The sequence below is a fragment of the Bombina bombina genome, chromosome 5 (assembly GCF_027579735.1).
Source record: "Bombina bombina isolate aBomBom1 chromosome 5, aBomBom1.pri, whole genome shotgun sequence".
Lineage (NCBI taxonomy): Eukaryota > Metazoa > Chordata > Amphibia > Anura > Bombinatoridae > Bombina > Bombina bombina.
In genome coordinates this window covers 762,585,970-762,611,134 of record NC_069503.1, presented here as the reverse complement: position 1 = coordinate 762,611,134, position 25,165 = coordinate 762,585,970, and the positions used below count along the sequence as shown (strand labels likewise).

The window sequence follows — 25,165 nt, the reverse complement described above, 5'->3', positions numbered from 1 at the left end:
ATCGTCTGCCGAACGCTTAAGATTTAATGCAAAGTACCCGTTTTATATTGGGTACCTTGCATTCCTATTGGCTGAAATGTTAAAATCAACCAATAGAATGAGAGCTACTTAAATCCTATTGGCTGATTTAAACAGCCAATAAGGTTTCAGTAGCTCTCATTCTATTGGCTGATTTGAACATTTCAGCCAATAGGAAAGGGATACCTTGCATTCAACCTCAGTGTGCGGCGGACGATTGCATGAAGAGGACCTTCCATATCGGATGTCTGCATGGCCTCCATTCCTGCTCTGCTCCGTGCCACCTTTGCACCGTGCCACCGGGATGAAAATGAAAGATGGTGCCGACCTGGAAGAAGATCTTTGCCGCCTGGATGAAAACTTTGCTCTGCCTGGAAGAAGATTAATATCCAGACTTCAGGAATGGTGATAAATAGGTAGGTAGATAGATAGATAAATAGATAGAAAATAGATATGTAGATAGATAGATAGATAGATGATAGATAGATAGATTCCTCTGAAGACTGTACAGTTAATTTACAAACTTTAAACACCTTATGTTTATAAAAACCTGTGCACTTATACCTTTGAATATAAATAATACAATTTGAACAAATGTGCCCTTTGCAATTGGTTATACATATATAATCAACATAAATAAGCCTTGGATTGAGAATATCCCAAATGTATGGTCTGAGTTAATATACTAGTATAGTATAATCCAATTACTGGTGTTATATGGAATATCACTAAAGTGAGTGACATGTTAATCAAATATGCTTCATCCTTTGAATACATTGAACAACAATAATTATATGCTCAGCATTAAATAAAGTAGAACTGCACACTAAACAAATGTATAATAAAGAGACAATGCAATAACAATACGCAGTAGATTGTTTTCTGTTAAATTTCAAATTTCTTAAAATTTCTCTCTCCCCTGTATCATGTGACATCCATCAACCAATCACAGAGTCATATGTACACTGTGAACTAGACATGTGCATTTGTAATTAAACACATTTAGAAAATAAACTAATATTGTGTTTTCGTTAAGTTGTTTATTAACAAATAACTAATCAGGTATTGACTGAATAAATTAATGTTGCATGTTTTTTGGTTTCACCTAAAGGTAAAAAAAAACATTTATCTTGCTGTTTTGCAATAATGGATATAATAATAAGTTATATACATTGTGTTCGTTTTTGCAAATCATATCTTGCTAAGGAAACGTTGTACTTATTATTAACTCTTTTTTGTATCATATGTACATATGCAATTATTCTGTAGCAGAGGGTATTAATATTAAAATTGCGTTTATATACATGTAATTTCGATATAGGTAAACTTAGACACGTCACTTAGAGGTGTGTTCTGTATTAGAACTTTTAACCATTGCCAATAGGGGTCAAGTACACCCTTTTTAAACTTGTATGTGAACCTTAATTCTTTAGCAGTAGTGAGTACGGCGCTTAGCCGAAACGCGTATACTGTTTTTCCTTCTGTGTACCTATGTTCCTCCATGGACTTTTTACCTTTTGATCAAATAAATGCTACGTTTTATATAAGCGGCTGCTTTCCTCTACTTTTTGGGTTTATATAATAATAACAACAACAAGCTTTTAAACTTTGTCAATACATATGTCAAACGTTATGACTTCCTTAATCCCTGTGAAGAGAAATGTTGTCTTTAAGTTTTAAACCCAGCTGTAGATTTAGTAAGAGGAAATGACTACAAATTCAATGTTCAATATATAGTACATTTTTATATTGTGGGAGAGATGTTGTCCCTGGATCTAGGCTGTATAAATGATATTAAGAACCATTCATAGGAATCAACATATCTACCGTTGTTATTAGGTAAGATTCAATGTTCATATAATCCTATGACCATAAGGTGGCAGCATTTTATGGCAAGGATATATAACACATTAGTTACCGGTAACAGGTAGTTATAATTACACATACGTATGGTTAACAAAATATAATAATGATTATTACCCGTGATAATGTTAACCCTAACATAGGTTAGAAAGGCTGAAACAGACCTTGTCTTTCAGGTGGGATCCGGAGATAAGTGGGATCAGCGAGCAGTTCAGTAGCAGCGGCTGTAACACCGAGGCGGAAGGATCAGCTGAGATGGCGTGTGACATCACCGCTAGAGACAGGCTTCCGATGTGGCAGTGAAGGAGAGGAACAGCTGAATGAGAGAACTCAGAGGTCTGGAGTCCAAAGTAACTAAATACTTCCACGGAAGCTAAGCTGATAAAACTTAGCAAGGCTGACGGAATATTTCACAGGATAAATCATGTACAAGTGCTTAAGCATTAAACACGGTAGAGTCGACTAAAATTCAGTTGGGGAATATCAGATGAACATTACCAAGCAATGAGATGCTAGTGGGAGGAGGCTTTATACAGGTGAGCAATTAGAAGACGCTCACCTTAAAGGTGCAGTATTTAGCTAAGAGGGTATTTGATATGACAGAACGACCTCCCCTAGGATCCACTCAGGGATCAAGGCTTCAGTCTGTCAGGGTGTCTTTGATGGAATAAAGACACCAGACGTTGAGCCGAAAGATTTGAAGCAGATTCCCAGGAATCGTCCTCATCTGAATAGCCCTTCCAGTGTACAAGGTATTGTAGGCATCCTCCTCTTCATCTGGAATCTTTGATGGAAGCAACCTCGTATTCCTGATACAGGTCTTGGAGATCCTTGACGGGTTGCTTTGCAGTGCCCAGATCACAAGTGGGGTTGAATGACTTCAGTAGGGACACATGAAAAGTCGGATGTATACGAAACCCCTCAGGAAGAGAGAGGGAAACAGCTTTACGATTTACGATAGCCTTAATTGTATAGGGTCCGATAAACAATGAAGATAATTTTCTGGATGGAAAGGGTAACCTTAGATGACGCGTTGAAAGCCATACCTTGTCGCCGATTTTGTATATTGGAGCTGATATTCTCTTTTTATCATAATAGTATTTGTGATATTTCTTAGATTTGTCAATGTTGTCTTTTACCAAAGTGAAAGTCTCCGAAATCATGTTTACCAGATCATTTACTAGAGGACATGAGCTATCTTGTAGATTTTCTTGGTGGAAGGTGGGATGGAACCCGTAATTGATATAAAAAGGAGATAACTTAGTGGTACTATGTACTGAATTATTGTATGCGCGAGATGACCAGTTATCTTGTTGTGTATTGATGAAACATCGTAGGAATTGCTCCAACCACTGATTTGTCCTCTCTGTATGTCCATTGGACTGTGGGTGAAAAGAGCTGCTTAAACAGCGTTGTATATTAAGTATTTTGCATAATTCAGTCCAAAATTTGATTGTGAATTGGCTTCTACGGTCTGACGTTATACTGAGAGGTAACCCATGATATTTGATAACATTTTTTATGAGTAGATGTGCAGTTTCGGAAGCAGTGGGTAACTTGCTAGTAGGAATAAAATGTGCCATTTTAGTGAAAATGTCAACAACAACCAATATGGTTGTATGATTAGATGACTTTGGTAGTTTGACTATATAGTCTAATGCAATGTCAGTCCAGGGTCTTGAGGGTGTAGGTAAAGGTAGCAAATGTCCAAAAGGGCGTTGGTTTTGGTTCTTGGAAACTGTACAGGTTTAACAAGAACTTACATACTGTCTGATGTCAGCTTTCATGGTGGGCCACCAGAAGTGTCTTAGAGTTAAGTCAATGGTTTTTGCTATACCAGGATGTCCTGCTAACGGAGTATCATGGTTATTGTGTAAGATTTTGCTTCTTAGAGATAAGGGGACATATACAAGGTTATCATGATAGTAAAGCCCATCAGATCCTAGAACTACTTGTGCTATGGGTAGGTCTGGATCTGATTCCTGGTGTAATTTTAACTGAGAATGGATATCTTCAGTGAGTCCTATTATATGATCATGGGGTATAACAGCATGTTGACTAATGTGTGATATGGGTTTGTATGGAATTCTGGAGAGCGCATCAGCCTTTTGATTTTTGTTGGAGGGTCTGTAAGTAATGAGATAGTTGAATCTTTTGAAAAATAGGTTCCAACGTACCTGACGAGTTCTATTTGTTTTTAGGTATTGTAGGTTCCTGTGGTCAGTGTATATTAAAATGGGGATAGAGGTTCCTTCTAGGAGATGCCTCCAGTGTTCAAAGGAAGCTTTGATAGCTAACAGTTCTTTTTCTCCTATTGCGTAATTGATTTCTGAGTCAGTCATTACACGGGAATAGTATGCTATAGGATCTAGTGGATGATTAAGACTTTGTCTTTGTGATAGGACTGCACCTATTGCATAATCTGATGTATCTACTTCGATCACGTATTGGAGTGATGGATTAGGATAAGAAAGTATAGGAGCTGTAGTGAATCTATGTTTTAATTCATCAAATGCTTTTTTTGTGCTTGTTCTGACCAAACAAATTTAACATTATTTTTTGTGAGGTTGGTGAGAGGTTTAGCAAGAAGAGCGCAATTTTTAACAAACTTCCTGTAAAAATTTGCAAATCCCATGAACCTTTGTATTTGTTTTTTGGAATTGGGTTTAGGCCAGTCTATGATGGCTTGTATTTTACTATTTTCCATATCTATCCATTCAGGGGTAATAACATAACATAGAGATGATTTCCAAGATATTGTTGGATCATGAAGGTTTAACCATGAGTATCCTAATACTAATGGTTATAGAGGGGATGAGATAACATCAAAAGAGATATATTCCATATGAGTAGCAGCTATGGAAACCTGTAATGGAATTGTTTGATGTGATAGGACCAGATGATATCTGACTACCATCAATAACTCTTACCAACACTGGATTTGTCTTTTTTATAAGTGGTATTTTATTTGCTAAACAGAAATTCAAATCGATGTAGTTTGTGCTGGCTCCGGAGTCAATAATCGCCTTGGAAAGTACTTGTTGATTCTCCCACTGTAAAACAAGTGTGAGTGAGCAATTGATAGAATTAGTAACATGTACATTGTAACAGGTATCTAGGGAATAATTCTTACCCTTTTTCTGGCGGTTTAATATCGGACACTCTTTAACTGTGTGTTGTGAGGCTCCACAATACATGCACAGATTATTCTGTCTTATTCTGAGCTTTTCTTAGGAGTTAAGTGGACCTTTTATAAAACCAATATCCATGGCTTCAGATGTGCTATGTGGTTGAGCTCTATTGGTTAGGAGTGTGGGAGTGTTGGGATGTCTGAATGAACTACGTTCACTTCTACGTTCTATTAAATGCCTGTCAAGGCTGATGGACAAGTTAATTAACCCTTCCAAGGTCTGGGGCATTTCTACTCTTGCCAGCTCATCCTTAAGTGGATCTGATAGTCCTAATCTAAACTGATTTTTTTAGTGATAACTCATTCCATCTACTATCTTTGGAAAATCTCTTGAAGTCTGTTATATATTCTTCCACTGGCTTTTTTAGTTGCCTTAGTGCTCTCATACTGTTTTCTGCTGTTAGCTGTTTATATGGATCGTCATATAATTGGGACATTGCAGAAAAAAAAAGACTTGAGGGAATGTAAAATGGGATCATTATTCTCAAAAAAAGTATTTGCCCATATGCGTGGTTCTCCCATGAGATAGGAGATGGTTGTGAGGACCTTAACTTGGTCAGTGGGATAAGTAAGTGGTTTGAGTGTGAAAAGTAGATAACATGCATTTTTAAATTCCCTAAAAAGCTTCCTGTCACCCTGAAAGTACTCGGGTGGACCAACATTTGGTTCTGTGATATGTGCAGTTTTTTGCTTGTCTGCAATGTCTTTTATATAAGACTTAAGTGAGGCATTTTCATGTTGCAGAGTGTTTAGTGCCTGTGTAATAGACTCCACTTTATCAGTCAATGCCTGTACGTGTGTGACTAAATCTACTGAATTAATGTCTTTGTGGGCTTGCTAATATTGTCAAGACATTATGACTTCCTTAATCCCTGTGAAGAGAAATGTTGTCTTTAAGTTTTAAACCCAGCTGTAGATTTAGTAAGAGGAAATGACTACGAATTCAATGTTCAATATATAGTACATTTTTATATTGTGGGAGTGATGTTGTTCCTGGATCTAGGCTGTATAAATGATATTAAGAACCATTCATAGGAATCAACATATCTACCGTTGTCTTTAGGTAAGATTAAATGTTCATATAATCCTATGACCATAAGGTGGCAGCATTGTATGGCAAGGATATATAACACATTAGTTACCGGTAACAGGTAGTTATAATTACACAAACGTATGGTTAACAAAATATAATTATGATTATTACCCGTGATAATGTTAACCCTATCATAGGTTAGAAAGGCTGAAACAGACCTTGTCTTGCAGGTGGGATCCGGAGGTAAGTGGGAAAAGCGAGCAGTTCAGTAGCAGCGGTTGTAACACTGAGGCAGACGGATCAGCTGAGATGGCGTGTGACGTCACCGCTAGAGACAGGCTTCCGATGCGGCAGTGAAGGAGAGGAACAGCTGAATGAGAGAACTCAGAGGTCTGGAGTCCAAAGTAAGTAAATACTTCCACGGAAGCTAAGCTGATAAAACTTAGCAAGGCTGACAGAATATTTCACAGGATAAATCAGGTACAAGTGCTTAAGCATTAAACACGGTATAGCCGAGTAAAATTCAGTTGGGGAATATCAGATGAACATTACCAAGCAATGAGATGCTAGTGGGATGAGGCTTTATACAGGTGAGCAATAGTGATGTCCCCAACTGTTCGTCCGCGAACAGTTCACCGCGAACTTAGCTTGTTCGCATTCGCCGCTACGGACGAACATATGTGATGTTCGATCCGCCCCCTATGTGTCATCATTGAGGAAACTTTGACCCTGTATGTCACAGCCTTCTGTCACATTAGAGCCAATCAACATCAGACACTCCCTCACAGACCCTCCCAGCTTCTTGGCAGCAGCCATTTTAGACTCATTACGACCTTGCTTTCTTAGTGAGAGGAGCTTTTGTGTTGCTGCTGCTGACATTATTGGGAAATAGATAGCTAGGCTAGTGTATTTAGTGTCCACTACAGTCCTGAAGGACTCATCTCATCTCTGCTGCAAGGACAGCACCCCAAAAAGCCCTTTTTAGGGCTATAACTTCAGTCGTTTTTTTTTTTTTTTTTATTTGTATTTTTATTTGCATTTGCCTGGCTTTCAGCCTGTGTGTGAGGCTCACAGCATATGCTGTGATTAGTGCCACCACTGATATCTGCTTAACATTAGTTTAAATTTAACCAACAAAAATTTGATATTATTTTGCTAGTGTAATTTATTTTCATTTTCTATCAGGCCTGTGTCTCAGGCTCACACAGCATAAACTGTGGTTCATTGCTCTGTGCCAGCCACCACTCATATCTGCTTATAACATTATTTTAAATTAAATAAAAAACCTTTAACCTCTTAAGGACATATGACGGAATTTTTCCGTCATTAAACAATTGAACAAACTGAAAGCTGTGTCCTTAAAGGGTTAAATCATTTTGCTAGTGTAATCTAATTTTATTTTCTATCAAGCCTGTGTATATCTGACTTACAGAGCCTACTGTGGTTAATTGCTGCCCTACCAAGGCTAGCAGCCGGCCCACGACTCATATGTGCTTAACCTTTTCCTTTAAATTAAAAAAAAAAACACCTTTAAATCATTTTGCTAGTGTAATCTAATTTTATTTTCTATCAGGCCTGTGTGTATCTGACTTACAGAGCCTACTGTGGTTAATTGATGCCCTTCCAAGGCTAGCAGCCACGACTCATATGTGCTTAACCTTTTTCTTTAAATTAAAAAAAAAACAAAAAACCTTTAAATCATTTTGCTAGTGTAATCTATTTTTATTTTCTATCAGGCCTGTGTGTTTTGCTGACTTACAGAGCATACTGTGTTTAATTGCTGCCCTCCCTAGTCTATCAGCCACGACTCATATGTGCTTAACCTTTTATTAAATTCCAAAAAAAAAACCTTTAAATTATTTTGCTAGTGTAATCTAATTTCATTTTCTATCAGGCCTGTGTCTTTCTCACTTACACAGCATACTGTGTTAAATTGAAGCCCTACCTACCAGCCACGACTCATATCTGCTTTACATTATTTTAAAGTTAAAAAAAAAAAAAAAAAAATCATTTTGCTAGTGTAATTTAATTTCTTTTTCCAGCAGGCCTGTATGTTTCTGGCTCACATCATATAGTGTGACACAGATTAATTTTTTTTTTCCACCACTTATATCTGGTATAACAACATTAGTGTAAATTTTATGTAAAAATTTTTTTTACATCAGTCCTCTTCTAGTGTTATTTAATTTTAGTTGCCAGGACAGCCAGGCTGCCATTAGTGCCAGCCTGTGTGTCAGGCTACCATCATATACTGTGCCTACTTCTATCCTCAGTGCCAGTCCACGACTCCTATCTGGTGTAACATAATATTAAATTTTGTAAAAAAAAAAACTTTTACATCACTCTTCGAGTGTTATTTAATCTTAGTTCATAGGCCAGCCTGCCACCACTAGTGCCAGCCTGTGTGTCAGGCTGCCAGCACATACTGTGCCTAGTTCTATCCTGAGGGCCATTACTCCTATCTGTTGTAACATTTTTGTAACTTTTGTAAAAACAAACTGTTACATCACTCAGCTATTGTTATTTAATTGCAGTTGCCTGCCTGCCAGTGTGTGTGCCAGGCCCACTTGCCAACTAGTTACACCAATCATATTTGTTATAACAGTAGTGTAAATATTTAAAATAAAATATTTTTTGACTGTGAATCATCGGCCTGCTAGTGCAATTGAATTGCAGTTGCCTGCCAGCCATCGTGTGTGCCAGGCCCACTTGCCAACTGGTGCCACCAATCATATTTGTTATAACAGTAGTTTAAATATTAAAAATAATACATTTTTGACTCTGAAAGATCAGTCTGCTAGTGTAGTCCAATTGCAGTTGCCTGTCTGCCAGCGTGTGTGCCAGACCCACTTGCTGCCAACTATTCCCACCAATCATATTTGTTATAACAGTATAGTAAATATTTAGAATAAATATTTTTTTGCCTGTGAATCATCAGTCTGCTAGTGCCTTTGAATTGCAGTTGCCTGCCTGCCAGCGTGTGTGCCAGGCCACTTGCCAACTAGTTACACCAATCATATTTGTTCTAACAGTATTATAAATATTTAAAATAATAAATTCTTAGATTGTGAATCATCAGTCTGCTAGTGCCATTGAATTGCAGTTTCCTGCCTGCCAGCGTGTGTGCCAGGCCCACTAGCCAACTAGTGCCACCAATCATATTTCTTGTAACAGTATTGAAACATTTTTAAATCATAACTTTTTTGACTGTGAATCTTCAGTCTCCTAGTGCCATTGAATTGCAGTTGCCTGCCTGCCAGCCTGTGTGCCAGGCCCACTTGCCAACTAGTTACACCAATCATATTTGTTGTAACAGTATTGTTAATATTTAAAATAAAAAAATTGTTAGATTGTGAATCATCAGTTTGCTAGTGCCATTGAATTGCACTATTGTTATACTCTGTCAGGGAAATTATATATATTTCAAATCTATCTATTTATCTATCAAATCGATCTAACTATCAAATGTATCTATCAAATGTATATTGCATCTATTGATCGATGTAATTCGTATCTATAGAATGTATATTACATCTTTTGGTTGATGTAATTCGTATCTATCAAATGTATATTGCATCTTTGGATCGATAACATTCGTATCTATCAAATGGATATTGCATCTATTGATCGATGTAATTCGTATCTATCAAATGTATATTGCATCTATTGATCTATGTAATTTGTATCGATCATATGTATATTGCATTGATTGAGCTATGTAATCTATGTATCTATCTATCAAATCTATCTATCTCGTGGTTGTGCAAATGGACTGTTTGCGGTTGTTTGCGGTGCGTTACACTTGGAGTTTGCTCTGTCACTGTGAAGCGGCCATAACACTTACACTACCTGATAGATACGACATCCTAACTGACAATTTGGGAATGTTAGATGATTTAGGCCCTTTATGGGTTAAAAGCAGACTCTGCATCAACTATGTAATTTTCCATGGGAGTTTTGACATGGATCGCCCTCCAGCATGCCACAGTCCCAGTGTTAGTCCCCTTGAAACAACTTGTCCATCACTATTGTGGCCGGAAAGAGTCCTTGTAGGTTTTAAAGTTCGCCTGCCTATTGAAGTCAATGGCGGTTTGTGTGGTTTGCGCAGTTCGCCGGTTCACGAACAATACCGGAAGTTCGAGTCCGCCGTTCGCAAACCGAAATTTTTAAGTTCGCGACATCACTAGTGAGCAATTAGAAGACGCACACCTTAAAGGGACAGTATACACTCATTTTTTATATAACTGCATGTAATAGACACTACTATAAAGAATAAGATGCACAGATACCAATATAAAAATCCAGTATAAAACTGTTTAAAAACTTACTTAGAAGCTCTCAGTTTAGCTTTGTTGAAAAGGTAGCTGGAAAGCCCACTGCAAGTGGGAAATAAGACACTTTCCACCCTCCCCCTTCTTTCGCATATGAAAAACCCTTTACACAAACAGGAGCAAGCTGGAGAAGGTAGCTAACGGTATTCACATAAAACTTTGGGGCTTGGTTAGGACTCTGAAAATCAGAGCAATTTTATTTAAAAATAAGCAAAACTAAACATTTTTTTAAAAAAAAAAAAACTTCATGGACTATATAAATAGATCATCTACAAAACATTTATGCAAAGAAAAAATGACTGTATAATGTCCCTTTAAAGGTTCAGTATTTAGCTAAGAGGCTATTTGATATGACACCATATGTTACCCCAGACTATGGCATAGTGAATAATTATTTTATATTTGGTTTATATAAATAAAAAATATACACACATTGAACAACGCTTAAGGCTTTACACAATTTAGAATTTTGCCCCTAAATATCCTTAAGCTACTCTGAACTTTGTCCCTGCTATTTACCAGCTCTTTCAGTTATTTTTTTAAGGCTAGATTACAAGTGGAGCGCTAACGCTTTTGCTAGAGCGTTATCTGGGCTAGCAGTAAACCTTTTGCACAAATCAGGTTGCACTGGTATTACGAGTTGAAAGTAAAATGTTATAAATCCAAAGTTAACTTGACTCCAAAGTTAACTTGACTCACGCAAAATGTCGAACTTACAATATCACTGCCATGATAATCTACTGCCCCATTAAAGTCATTGGAGCAAAAAAAGTTTTTTTTTAAAAAACTATCACCCTACATGCGTGCTAACCTGAATAACCATAAGCCCCTACTGTAATATCCCCTAAACCACCACATAGCCAACCGCAAAGTCCCCACTTCAATATCTTCCACACCCCCACATTACAAAATAAACATCTACACTAATAACCCCTAAACTGCCAACCCATCACATCGCAAACAAACAAATCTATACTATTAACCTCTAAACCGCAACACCCCCATATTGCAAACTAAACATCTACACTATCAACCCCTAAACCGCCAACCAACTATTGCAAAGAAAAACACAAACATCTAAACCCCCTAACCTAACACCCCCTAACTTAACCCAAAATAAACTACCTCTACCTTTACCAAAAAACCCTAACTACCTAAAAAAATAAAAACTTATCTGTGAAATAAAAAAACAACTAATTCTACCTTTTAAAATAAAAATTCCTATCACCTAGATTACGAGAATTGCGCTAAACAGGGTGCGAAACTAACACCAATTTGCGTTATTGCACCCTCCGTAGCACTGCCATTACGAGTAACTGAAATGCCTCCTTGTGCTGTGCGTTATGGTGCGTTAAGCTCCATATCGCAAAAAAGCCAAGGGCTGATTTTACGTACTCGTGCATGCTTTTCCCCATAGACATCAAAGGGGAGAAAGTGTTAGAAAAAAACTAACACCTGAAGTGCGGAATTGGAAATCACCATAACGCAACCCCGAAGATGTCTATGGAGAAAAGAAAGTTACATTTAAACCTAGCACGCTAACATAAACCCCGTCTAAACACCCCTAATCCGGCATCCCCGACATCGCCGACAATAATAACAGTAATTAACCCCTAATCCGCCACTCCCAACACTAATACAATTTATTAACCCCTAATCCTCTGCTCCTCGACATCAAATATAATTATTAACCCCTATTCTGCCGTTCCCCAACATCGCCGATACTAAATATAATTATTAACACCTATTCCGCCACTCCCCAACATCACCGACACTACATATATAATTAATAACCCCTATTCCACCACTCCCCGACATCGCAGACACTAATAAAAGTTATTAACCCCTAATCTGCTGCTCCCCGACACTAAATATAATTATGAAATTAAAATAAATAAAAAATTACCTGTGATATAATAAAACCCTAAGTTCAAACTATAAATTAACCTAACATAACTATTCTAATAACATTTTAAAAAAACTAACAATTAAAAAAATCTAAATTACAAATTTAAAAAACCTAACACTACAAAAAAATTTAAAAATCTAAAATTACAAAAAAATAATAAACACTAAATTACAAAAATAATAATAAGCGAAATTATTAAAAATAAAGACAATCACACCTAATCTAATAGCCCTACTGGGATGAGAGCTACTGAAATCCTATTGGCGGATTTGAACAGTCAATAGGATTTCAGTAGCTCTCATCCTATTGGCTGTTTTGAACAGCCAATAGGATTTCAAAAGCTTTCATCCTATTGGCTGTTTTGAACAGCCAATAGGATTTCAGAAGCTCTCATTCTATTGGCTGATTTGAATTTGAAGAATCAAATCAGCCAATAGGAATGCAACGTATGCCACTTTGAAACGGCTACCTCGCATTCAACTTCAGTGTAAGGCGGTGACCTTATGAAGAGGTTGCTCCACGCAGTATGTCATCACCGGTCCAGGATAGCTCCACTCCACTCCGCCGGATGAAGATAGAAGAAGCCCTCACGATGGATGAAGAAGATGTCGCTGCCTGGATGAAGACTTGTCGCCACCTGGATAAAGATTTCTTGCTGCCTGGATGGAGATGGATGTCCGGACTTCACGAACCTTGAGTAGATATTCTAGGGTTAGTGTTAGGGATTTTTTTTATTTTTTGGGGTATTTTTTTCAGATTAAGGCTTTGGGCAAAGTGTAAAAGAGCTGAATGCCCTTTTAAGGGCAATGCCAATACAAATGCCCCTTTAGGGGCTATGGTTAACTTAGGTTTTTTTAAAGTTCGTTTTTTTATTTTGGGGGTTGGTTGAGTGGTTGAGTTGAGTGGTTGGGGGGACTGTTTTTTGCCAGATAAAAAAGCTGTTTAACTTAGGGCAATGCCCTACAAAAGATCCTTTTAAGGGCTATTGGTAGTTTATTGTAGGTTAGGGGGTGTTTTTATTTTGGGGAGGCTTTTTATTTTTATAGGGCTATTAGATTAGGTGTAATTGTTTTTATTTTTGAAAATTTCATTTAATATTTTTTGTAATCTTAGTGTTTTTATTTTTCGTAATTTTAGTGTTTATTACGTTTAGTAATCTTAGATTTTTAAAAAAAAAAACTTGTAGGATTATTTTTTTTTTTAATTTGTAGTTTAAGTTTTCAATTTTTTCGTAGTGTTAGATTTTTTCAATTGGAATTTAGGTTTTTTAATTTGTATTTTTTTTATTTTACTAGAATAGTAATTTTAGGTTAATTTATAGTTTAATGTTAGGTTTATTTTTATTTCACAGGTAAGTTTTTATTTATTTAAATATTATTGTATTATAATTTTAATTTAAAGTTAGGGGGTGTTAGGTTTAGGGGTTAATAGTTTCAATTAATGTTTTGCAATGTGGGGGGCCAGTGGTTTAGGGGTTAATAGGTTTATTTAGTGGCGGCAATGTCGGGGAGCGCCGGTTTAGGGGTTAATATATTTAAATAGTGTTGGCGATGTGGGTGGCAGATTAGGGGTTAATAACTTTATTTAATGGTTGCAATGTGGGTGAGCGGCAGATATGGGGTTAATAGGTTTAATATAGTGCTTGCGATGTGGGAGGGTGGTGGTTTAGGGGTTAATATGTAGTTTATGAGTGTTAGGGTACTTTGTAACAATTTAGTTATGAGTTTTGTGAAACATTTTTGTTTTGAAAATCCATAACTACTGCTCTCAGATGGTGGCATGAATAGTTTAAACACCCCTAATCCGGCATCCCCCACATCGCCGACACTAATAACAGTAATTAACCCCTAATCCGCCACCCCCAACACTAATACAATTTATTAACCCCTAATCCGCTGCTCCTCGACATCAAATATAATTATTAACCACTATTCCGCCGCTCCCCGACATCGCTGATACTAAATATAATTATTAACACCTATTCCGTCACTCCCCAGCATCACCGACACTACATATATAATTATTAACCCCTATTCCGCCGCTCCCCAATATCGCAGACACTTATAAAAGTTATTAACCCCTAATCTGCTCCTCCCCAACAGTAAATATAATTATGAAATTAAAATAAATAAAAAATTACCTGAGAAATAATACAACTCTAAGTTCAAACTAAAAATTAACCTAACATAACTATTCTAATAACATTTTTTTTTAAAAACTAACAATTAAAAAAATGTAAATTACAAATTTAAAAAACCTAACACTACAAAAATTTTTAAAAAATCTAAAATTTCAAAAAATAATAAACACTAAATTACAAAAAAATAATAATAAGCGAAATTATCAAAAATAAAGACAATCACACCTAATTTAATAGCCCTACTGGGATGAGAGCTACTGAAATCCTATTGGCGGATTTGAACAGCCAATAGGATTTCAGTAGCTCTCATCCTATTGGCTGTTTTGAACAGCCAATAGGATTTCAGCAGCTCTCATTCTATTGGCTGATTTGAATTTGAAGAATCAAATCAGCCAATAGGAATGCAACGTATGCCACTTTGAAACGGCTACCTTGCATTCAACTTCAAATCATTCTATTGTACTACTCACTCAATTTTATATTTAATCATCGAAATATAGTAAGGCTGCTTTACTTCTATCAGATCTCCCCTTGACACAACATATATAACACCATATATAAGAGTTTAAATATGGTCGCGATAGAATGAATATATATCTGTGCACGCCTGGCGATTTTGTGCACTACATGTCAATATCAGGTATCCGTTATATAACATCACATAGTATCATCCTAATATCCCCTTTTACACAATATATCCAACTAATGTACTTATATATATTTCACCATTAAAAGAAAGGGCTTGACAATTATAGCGGAATATCCGTAACTAGTGCCGAGACGCAATATCGTCTTAACACTAGTTACCAAGACAACAAGACGCAATCTCCTTAACAACGGAGTAATAACATGCACACTCAAAATAGGAGCCGATCGGTCACAAATATCTATAGCCACTGATTGTTATTTATTTTTAACAAAGAAGTACTTAGGCTTAATAGATACCAATAGCTCTGGAACGATGAGACGGAATCTCATAGTATAGAGTAAATAAGGGACATACTTTGTGCCACATAAACTCGGGGAACCGGAAGTGATGTAAGTGTGTGTATCACTTCCGATTCGCCACGCTCAAGTGATAGAGAAAGTAACCATCAATGTCACTAACAATTAGAATAATCTAACCGCATGAAACCGGAAGTGACGAATGCAAATCCCAGTAAGTCGCGGTATCAATTTTGAAAGGAAAAGCAATTATAATAATGTTAGAAACAACTAGAAAGGCAAAAACGATACCCAATAAAGAACTGTAATGACATTAGAGGTGGGTAAATGCTCATTCTTATAGGTTGGATAACAATAGGGACAATATCTATTTATGACATCACATCCGCCCATACCTCACACAATAGGAAGGGGGAAACGCTCATGTGAGAGGCTGCATAACCAGAGGGACACTATGAACTCATGACATCACTTCTGCCCATACTATCAACTCATGACATCACTTCTGCCCATACTTCACACAATAGGAAGGGGAAGAGTTATATGGGACGCAGGAAGTTAACAGATACTTTTGGCGCCAAAATAACACAGGAAGGACCAATTAACATACTAGGACAAACACTATATAAGGCTTAGAGGCATTACCATACACTAGTCTTGATAAAGGCCTATGACAGAAGGCCGAAACGCATCGATAGTATTGGTAAGCCTTATTTCAATTTGTTTTATTGGATCACTAGCAATATTGCACTATGTTATATTATTTTCCACAGGTATTTGAAGAAGATTAGAAGATCCTATACACCAAAGGAACAACTAACCACACTTTTTTGTTCTCCATTTGGTTTTTTACATTTTTTCTGTACACTTTTTTCATTTTTTTACACATTTTGAAGGTTCAACATTGTTTTATATATTTTTATATTTTTGTATTTTCACATTTTTGATTTTTATTTTTTACTTTTTGCACACCCACTGGATTACTCACGAACACACATCGGAGCCACTCATCACTTTATTCACTTCTTGGACACAATTGACATTGTAACTCTTTGACTTTGTTTATGGATTATACGGAATAGGACTTGTCTCCGCCTTTACCTATAGACGGTACTCTATACATCTTTAGGTGCACCTAATTTTATTGTTTTATCTTATCTGGTTTGTTTTATTTTTGCATATACTGTTTAATGCGTTATTTACTGTGACTGTGTTTGGATATATCCCCAGTTGGTCAGATAGACCACATGTTTTTATATTTGATTTTATATTAAATCCTTTATATTTTCCTATTGGCGCTTTACACGTTGTTTATTTGATCCACATTACGACTTATAGGTGAGCTAGAACACCTCTGTGTAGAGCGACTTTAGGTATACCCCAAGCGCTTGGTTTGATCGTCCCACATTCAACTTCAGTGTAAGGCGGTGACCTTATGAAGAGGTCACTCCGCGCAGTTTGTCATCGCTGGTCCAGGATAGCTCATCTCCACTCCGCCGGGATGATATTCTAGGGTAAGTGTTAGGGATTTTTGGGGAATTTTTTTCCGATTAAGGCTTTGGGCAAAGTGTCAAAGAGCTGAATGCCCTTTTAAGGGCAATGCCAATACAAATGCCCCTTTAGGGGCTATGGTTAGCTTAGGTTTTTTTAATGTTCGTTTTTTTTATTTTGGGGGTTGGTTGAGTGGTTGAGTTGAGTGGTTGGGGGGACTTAGTGTTTTTTGCCAGATAAAGAAGCTGATTAACTTAGGGCAATGCCCTACAAAAGATCCTTTAAAGGGCTATTGGTAGTTTATTGTAGGTTAGGGGGCTTTTTATTTTTATAGGGCTACTAGATTAGGTATAATTGTTTTTATTTTTGAAAATTTCATTTAATATTTTTTGTAATCTTACGCCTAGATTTAGAGTTCTGCGTTAGCCGTCAAAACCAGCGTTAGGGGCTCCTAACGCTGGTTTTGGCCGCCCGCTGGTATTTAGAGTCAGTCAGGAAAGGGTCTAACGCTCACTTTCCAGCCGGGACTTTTCCATACCGCAGATCCCCCTACGCCATTTGCGTATCCTATCTTTTCAATGGGATCTTTCTAACACTGGTATTTAGAGTCTTGGCTGAAGTGAGCGTTAGAACTCTAACGACAAGACTCCAGCCGCAGATAAAAGCCAGGAGTTAAGAGCTTTCTGGGCTAGCGCCAGTTTATAAAGCTCTTAACTACTGTGCTCTAAAGTACACTAACACCCATAAACTACCTATGTACCCCTAAACCGAGGCCCCCCCACATTGCCGCCACTCTAATAATTTTTTTAACCCCTAATCTGCTGACCGCACACCGCCGCAACCTACGTTATCCCTATGTACCCCTAATCTGCTGCCCCTAACACTGCCGACCCCTATATTATATTTATTAACCCCTAATCTGCTGCCCCCAACGTCGCCGCCACCTACCTACAATTATTAACCCCTAATCTGCCGACTGGACTTCACTGCTACTATAATAAAGTTATTAACCCCTAATCCGCCTCACTCCCGCCTCAATAACCCTATAATAAATAGTATTAACCCCTAATCTGCCCTCCCTAACATCACCAACACCTAACTTCAAGTGTTAACCCCTAATCTGCCGACCGGACCTCACCACTACTCTATTAAATTTATTAACCCCTAAAGCTAAGTCTAACCCTAACACTAACACCCCCCTAAGTTAAATATAATTTTTATCTAACAAAATAAATTAACTCTTATTAAATACATTATTCCTATTTAAAGCTAAATACTTACCTGTAAAATAAACCTTAATATAGCTACAATATAAATTATAATTATTTTGCAGCTATTTTAGGATTTATATTTATTTTACAGGCAACTTTTTATTTATTTTAACCAGGTACAATAGCTATTAAATAGTTAATAACTATTTAATAGCTACCTAATTAAAATAATTACAAAATTACCTGTAAAATAAATCCTAACCTAAGTTACAATTAAACCTAACACTGCACTATCAATAAATTCATTAAATAAAATACCTACAATTATCTACAATTAAACCTAACACTACACTATCAATACATTAATTACATACAAACACCTACAAATAAATACAATTAAATAAACTAACTAAAGTACAAAAAATAAAAAAAGAACTAAGTTACAAAAAATAAAAAAATAATTTACAAACATTATAAAAATATTACAACAATTTTAAGCTAATTACACCTACTCTAAGCCCCCTAATAAAATAACAAAGCCCCCCAAAATAAAAAAATGCCCTACCCTATTCTAAAATAAAAATTGAAAAGCTCTTTAAACTTACCAGCCCTTAAATTTTGTGGGGCATGCCCCAAAGAATTCTGCTCTTTTGCCTGTAAAAAAAACATACAATACCCCCCCCCAACATTACAACCCACCACCCACATACCCCTAATCTAACCCAAACCCCCCTTAAATAAACCTAACACTAAGCCCCTGAAGATCTCCCTACCTTGTCTTCACCATGCCGGGTATCACCGATCCGTCCAGAAGAGGCTCCGAAATCTTCATCCAAGCCCAAGCGGGGGCTGAAGAGGTCCATCATCGGGCTGAAGAGGTCCATCATCGGGATGAGGAGGTCCATCATCCGGCTGAAGAGGTCCATCATCCGGCTGAAGAGGTCCATCATCCGGCTGAAGAGGTCCATCTTCGGGCTGAAGAGATCCATCATTGGGCTGAAAAGGTCCATCATCCGGCTGAAGTCTTCTATCAAGCGGCATCTTCAATCTTCTTTCTTCCGGATCCATCTTCATCCCGCCGACGCGGAACATCCATCCTGGCTGACAACTTCCCGACGAATGACGGTTCCTTTAAATGATGTCATCCAAGATGGCGTCCCTCGAATTCCGATTGGCTGATAGGATTCTATCAGCCAATCGGAATTAAGGTATGAAAATTCTGATTGGCTGATAGAATCAGCCAATCAGATTGAGCTCGCATTCTATTGGCTGAATCAGCCAATCGGATTGAACTTGAATCTGATTGGCTGATTCCATCAGCCAATCAGAATTTTCCTACCTTAATTCCGATTGGCTGATAGAATCCTATCAGCCAATCGGAATTCGAGGGACGCCATCTTGGATGACGTCATTTAAAGGAACCATCATTCGTCAGGAAGTCGTCGGCCAGGATGGATGTTCCGCGTCGGCTGGATGAAGATGGATCCGGAAGAAAGAAGATTGAAGATGCCGCTTGATGGATCTCTTCAGCCCGATGATGGACCTCTTCAGCCGGATGATGGACCTCTTCAGCCGGATGATGGACCTCTTCAGCCCGATGATGGATCTCTTCAGCTGGATGATGGACCTCTTCAGCCCAATGATGGACCTCTTCAGCCCGATGATGGACCTATTCAGCCCCCGCTTGGGCTTGGATGAAGATTTCGGAGCCTCTTCTGAATGGGTCGGTGATACCCGGCGTGGTGAAGACAAGGTAGGGAGATCTTCAGGGGCTTAGTGTTAGGTTTATTTAAGGGGGGTTTGGGTTAGATTAGGGGTAGGGCATTTTTTTATTTTGGGGGGCTTTGTTATTTTATTAGGGGGCTTAGAGTAGGTGTAATTAGCTTAAAATTGTTGTAATATTTTTATAATGTTTGTAAATTATTTTTTTATTTTTTGTACTTTAGTACAATTTATTTAATTGTATTTATTTGTAGGTATTTGTATGTAATTAATTTATTGATAGTGTAGTGTTAGGTTTAATTATAGATAATTGTAGGTATTTTATTTAATTAATTTATTGATAGTGTAGTGTTAGGTTAGGATTTATTTTACAGGTAATTTTGTAATTATTTTAACTAGGTAACTATTAAATAGTTCTTAACTATTTAATAGCTATTGTACCTGGTTAAAATAAATACAAAGTTGCCTGTAAAATAAATATAAATCCTAAAATAGCTACAATATAATTATAATTTATATTGTAGCTATATTAGGGTTTATTTTACAGTTAAGTATTTAGCTTTAAATAGGAATAATGTATTTAATAAGAAATAATTTATTTTGTTAGATAAAAATTATATTTAACTTAGGGGGGTGTTAGTGTTAGGGTTAGACTTAGCTTTAGGGGTTAATAAATATTATGTAGGGGTCGGCGGTGTTAGGGGCAGCAGATTAGGGGTACATAGGGATAATGTAGGTTGCGGCGGTGTATGGAGCGGCAGATTAGGGGTTAATAGTATAATGCAGGTGTCAGCGATAGCGGGGCGGCAGATTAGGGGTTAATAAGTGTAAGGTTAGGGGTGTTTAGTCTCGGGGTACATATTAGGGTGTTAGGTGCAGACTTAGGAAGTGTTTCCCATAGCAAACAACGGGGCTGCGTTAGGAGCTGAACGCTGCTTTTTTGCAGGTGTTAGGTTTTTTTTCAGCTCAAACGGCCCCATTGTTTCCTATGGGGAAGTCGTGCACGAGCACGTTTTTGAAGCTGGCCACGTCCGTAAGCACCGCTGGTATTTAGAGTTGCAGTGGCGGTAAATTATGCTCTACGCTCCCTTTTTGGAGCCTAACGCAGCCCTTCTGCGAACTCTAAATACCAGCGGTATTTAAAAGGTGCAGGGGAAAAAAAGCACGCGTAGCTAACTCACCCCTTTGGCCGCAGAACTCTAAATCTAGCCGTAAGTGTTTTTATTTTTCGTAATTTTAGTGTTTATTATGTTTAGTAATCTTACGCCTAGATTTAGAGTTTGGCGTTATCCGTCAAAACCAGCGTTAGAGGCTCCTTACGCTGGTTTTGGGCTACCGCTGGTATTTAGAGTCGTGTAGGTAAAGGTCTAACGCTCACTTTCCAGCTGCGACTTTTCCAAACCGCAGATCCCCCTACGCCAATTGCGTATCCTACCTTTTCAATGGGATCTTTCTAACGCCGGTATTTAGAGTCTTGGCTGAAGTGAGCGTTAGAAATCTAACGACAAAACTCCAGCCGCAGAAAAAAGCCAGGAGTTAAAAGCTTTCTGGGCTAACGCTGGTTCATAAAACTCTTAACTACTGTGCTCTAAAGTACACTAACACCCATAAACTACCTATGTACCCCTAAACTGAGGCCCCCCCACATCGCCGCCACTCTATTAAATTTTTTTAACCCCTAATCTGCTGACCGCACACCACCGCCACCTACGTTATCCCTATGTACCCCTAATCTGCTGCCCCTAACACCGCCGACCCCTATATTATATTTATTAACCCACAATCTGCTGCCTCCAACGTCGCTGCTACCTTACCTACAATTATTAACCCCTAATCTGCCTCACTAACCCTATAATAAATAGTATTAACCCCTAATCTGCCCTCCCTAACATAACAAAAAATAAAAAAATAATTTACAAACATTAGAAAAATATTACAACAATTTTAAGCTAATTACACCTGATCAGAACAGCCAATAAAATGCGAGCTCAATCTGATTGTCCCTAACATCGTCGTAACCTACATTACTGTTATTAACCCCTAATCTGCTGCCCCAACATCGCCACCACTATACTAAATTTATCAACCCCTAAACCTAACCCTAAGTCTAACCCTAACACCCACTAACTTTAACATAATTAAATAAAATCTAAATAAAATTTACAATTAATACCTAAATAAATCCTATTTCAGACTAAACACTTACCTATAAAATAAAACCTAAGCTAGCTACAATATAACTAATAGTTACATTGTAGCTATCTTAGGTTTTATTTTTATTTCACAGCTAAGTTTGTATTTATTTTAACTAGGTAGACTTGTTAGTAAATAGTTATTAACAATTTACTAACTACCTAGCTAAAATAAATACAAAGTTACCTGTAAAATAAAACCTAACCTGTCTTACACTAACACCTAACCTTACACTACAATTAAATAAATTACATTAATTAAATACAATTAACCAAATTACAAAAAAAACTCACTAAATTACACAAAATAAAAAAGAAATTATCAAATATTTAAACTAATTACACCTAATCTAATAGCCCTATCAAAATAAAAAGCCTCTCCAAAATAAAAAAAACCCTAGCCTAAACTAAACTGCCAATGGCCCTTAAAAGGGTCTTTTGCGGGGCATTGCCCCAACAAAATCAGTTATTTTACCTGTAAAAAAAATACGAACAACCCCCCAACAGTAAAACCCACCAGCCACACAACCAAACCCCCCAAATAAAATTCTATCTAAAAAAAACTAAGCTCCCCATTGCCCTGAAAGGGGCATTTGGATGGGCATTGCCCTTAAAAGGGCATTTAGCTCTTTTTCAGCCCAAACCCTAAGATAAAAATAAAACCCACCCAATAAACCCTTAAAAAACCTAACACTAAGCCCCGAAGATCCACTTACAGTTTTTGAAGACCAGACATCCATCCTCAACGAAGCCGGGAGAAGTCTTCATCCAAGCGGCAAGAAGTCCTCAACAAAGGCGGGAGAAATATGTTCCAATCAGCCAATAGAATGCGAGCTCAATCCTATTGGCTGGTTGAATCAGCCAATAGGATTGAAGCTCAATCCTATTGGCTGATTGCATCAGCCAATAGGATTTTTTTACCTTTAATTCTGATTGGCTGATAGAATTCTATCAGACAATCGGAATCCAAGGGACGCCATCTTGGATGACTTCCCTTAAAGGAACCTTCATTCTTGAAGAGCCGTCGACAGAAGAGGATGCTCCTCGCCGGATCTCTTGAAGAAGGAGCCGCTCCGCGTCAGAAGGTTGAAGATAGAAGATGCCATCTGGATGAAGACTTCTGCCCATCTGGAGGACGACTTCTTGCCGCTTGGATGAAGACTCCTCCCGACTTCGTTGAGGGCTTCTTGCCGCTTGGATGAAGACTTCTACCGGCTTCGTTGAGGATGGATGTCCGGTCTTCAAAAACTGTAAGTGGAACTTCAGGGGTTAGTGTTAAGTTTTTTTTTAAAGGGTTTATTGGGTGGGTTTTATTTTTAGCTCAGGGTTTGAGCTGAAAAAGAGCTAAATGCCCTTTTAAGGACAATGCCCATCCAAATGCCCTTTTCAGGGCAATGGGGAGCTTAGGTTTTTTTAGATAGGATTTTATTTGGGGGGTTTGGTTGGGTTTTACTGTTGGGGGTTGTTTGTATTTTTTTACAGGTAAAAGAGCTGATTTCTTTGGGGCCATTGGCCGTTTAGTTTAGGCTAGGGTTTTTTTTTATTTTGGGGGGCTTTTCATTTTGATAGGGCTATTAGATTAGGTGTAATTAGTTTAAATATTTGATCATTTCTTTTTTATTTTGTGTAATTTAGTGGGGTTTTTGTAATTTAGTTAATTGTATTTAATTAATGTAATTTATTTAATTGTAGTGTAAGGTTAGGTTTTAGTGTAAGACAGGTTAGGTTTAATTTTACAGGTACATTTGTATTTATTTTAGCTAGGTAGTTAGTAAATAGTTAATAACTATTTACTAACTAGTCTACCTAGTTAAAATAAATACAAACTTAGCTGTGAAATTAAAATAAAACCTAAGATAGATACAATGTAACTATTAGTTGAGACCGACAACTAGAAGATCTCAACCACCTGAACCTGCCCCCTGCCGAGGTCACTGGCGGCATCCCGCTGAGCTCGCCCTGGACGTTCTGGCTGGATAGGTCGCTACCGGGAACAACAGCAGCAGAATGTGAATCTAATCTAAAAAAGATATGCACAGTTCAAACTGTGCAGAGCTTCTGGGGTGTGTACAATAATATCCCGGATGTAACAAACCTGCCTCTGAGATGTAGTTACCATTTAATGAGAGGCGAGAGGAAGCCGCTATGGGAAGAAGAAAGCAATGCAAAAGGTGGAGTGTGGAAAATGAAAGTTCCTAAAGATAGTTCAAAGCTGGTTTGGCGAGAATTATTGCTAGCTACTATTGGAGAACAGTTTACAGACAGATGTGCAGTTGATGACGAGGTGATTGGTGTCAGTATGAGCATCCGTGACCGTGAAGATGTAGTTCAGATTTGGAATGGAAATGCTTCTGTTGTTGGAGAAGCCACAGTCTTAGAAAAAATATATGATCTTCTGCCAAACACTGCTTTCAAAGCTGTATTTTATAAACCCCATGAAGAGCATCATGCATTTGAAGGTGGACGTGCCAGACACTAGCAGAAAACCTTGTTTTGTTTCCTATTTATTTAATACCTTTACTTCCAGAGGGTCTTTTAGTACAGTGTTATTAGCCCATCTTCAAGCGTGATTTAGTCTAAGTGGCAGGTCTTAGGCTTTATTTACAGCTCTGCACAATGCTGACTTTAGGATTCATTTTAAGAACTTCAGAATGGTCAATTTTAGTACTCAAAGGGAAAATTATCTTGCCTAAGAAACTTTACTTTTGGCTGATTTTCATATCATTTCTTTGTATGCTTCTATCCATAAATCAATATACCTCTCTTGTAATCTAAATATTTTTGGGGTGAGGTGGGCTAATTTTTTTTTAAATTGGAAATTATCCATTATTTGGCCTACAAGAATTTGCTGTCTCTTACATAGCTGAATTATTGTATTTAACAAATTTAGAAGTGGCTATTTTTTTTTTTCCGATAAAGTACAGAAAAGGCTGCCCATTTCTGTTAATTCAGCACTTTTGTATAGGATTCAAGGATTATCTGTACAGCAAAATGAAAACCCTGTTTATAAATGGATCATGGTAAAGCAGACTTCAATTTTGTTTTTAAAAAGGCCTGCTGTTTAAAAACTAAGTATGCACAATCATGATATGCTGCTTTTTTCAAATGTTGCTGTACTTC

The 25,165-nt window shown here is 37.4% G+C and overlaps 1 protein-coding gene across 1 annotated transcript; it reads left to right on the top strand.

Moving 5' to 3' along the window:
• Window positions 1-3,702: 3,702 nt before the first annotated feature.
• On the top strand, window positions 3,703-24,808 carry LOC128661615 (eukaryotic translation initiation factor 4E type 3-like). Its single transcript, XM_053715848.1, has 2 exons — window positions 3,703-3,754; window positions 23,929-24,808. The coding sequence occupies exons 1-2, from the start codon at window positions 3,703-3,705 to the stop codon at window positions 24,522-24,524; spliced, it is 648 nt and encodes a 215-aa protein (XP_053571823.1). The 3' UTR covers window positions 24,525-24,808.
• The last annotated feature ends 357 nt before the right edge of the window (window positions 24,809-25,165 follow it).

Excerpts from the sequence above, each read along its gene's own strand:
- LOC128661615 (XM_053715848.1), top strand. The coding sequence starts at position 3,703 with ATGGTTTTTGCTATACCAGGATGTCCTGCTAACGGAGTATCATGGTTA. Across the intron at positions 3,755-23,928 it reads CGGAGTATCATGGTTATTGT|ACCGACAACTAGAAGATCTC; the intron begins GTAAGATTTTGC and ends CTATTAGTTGAG.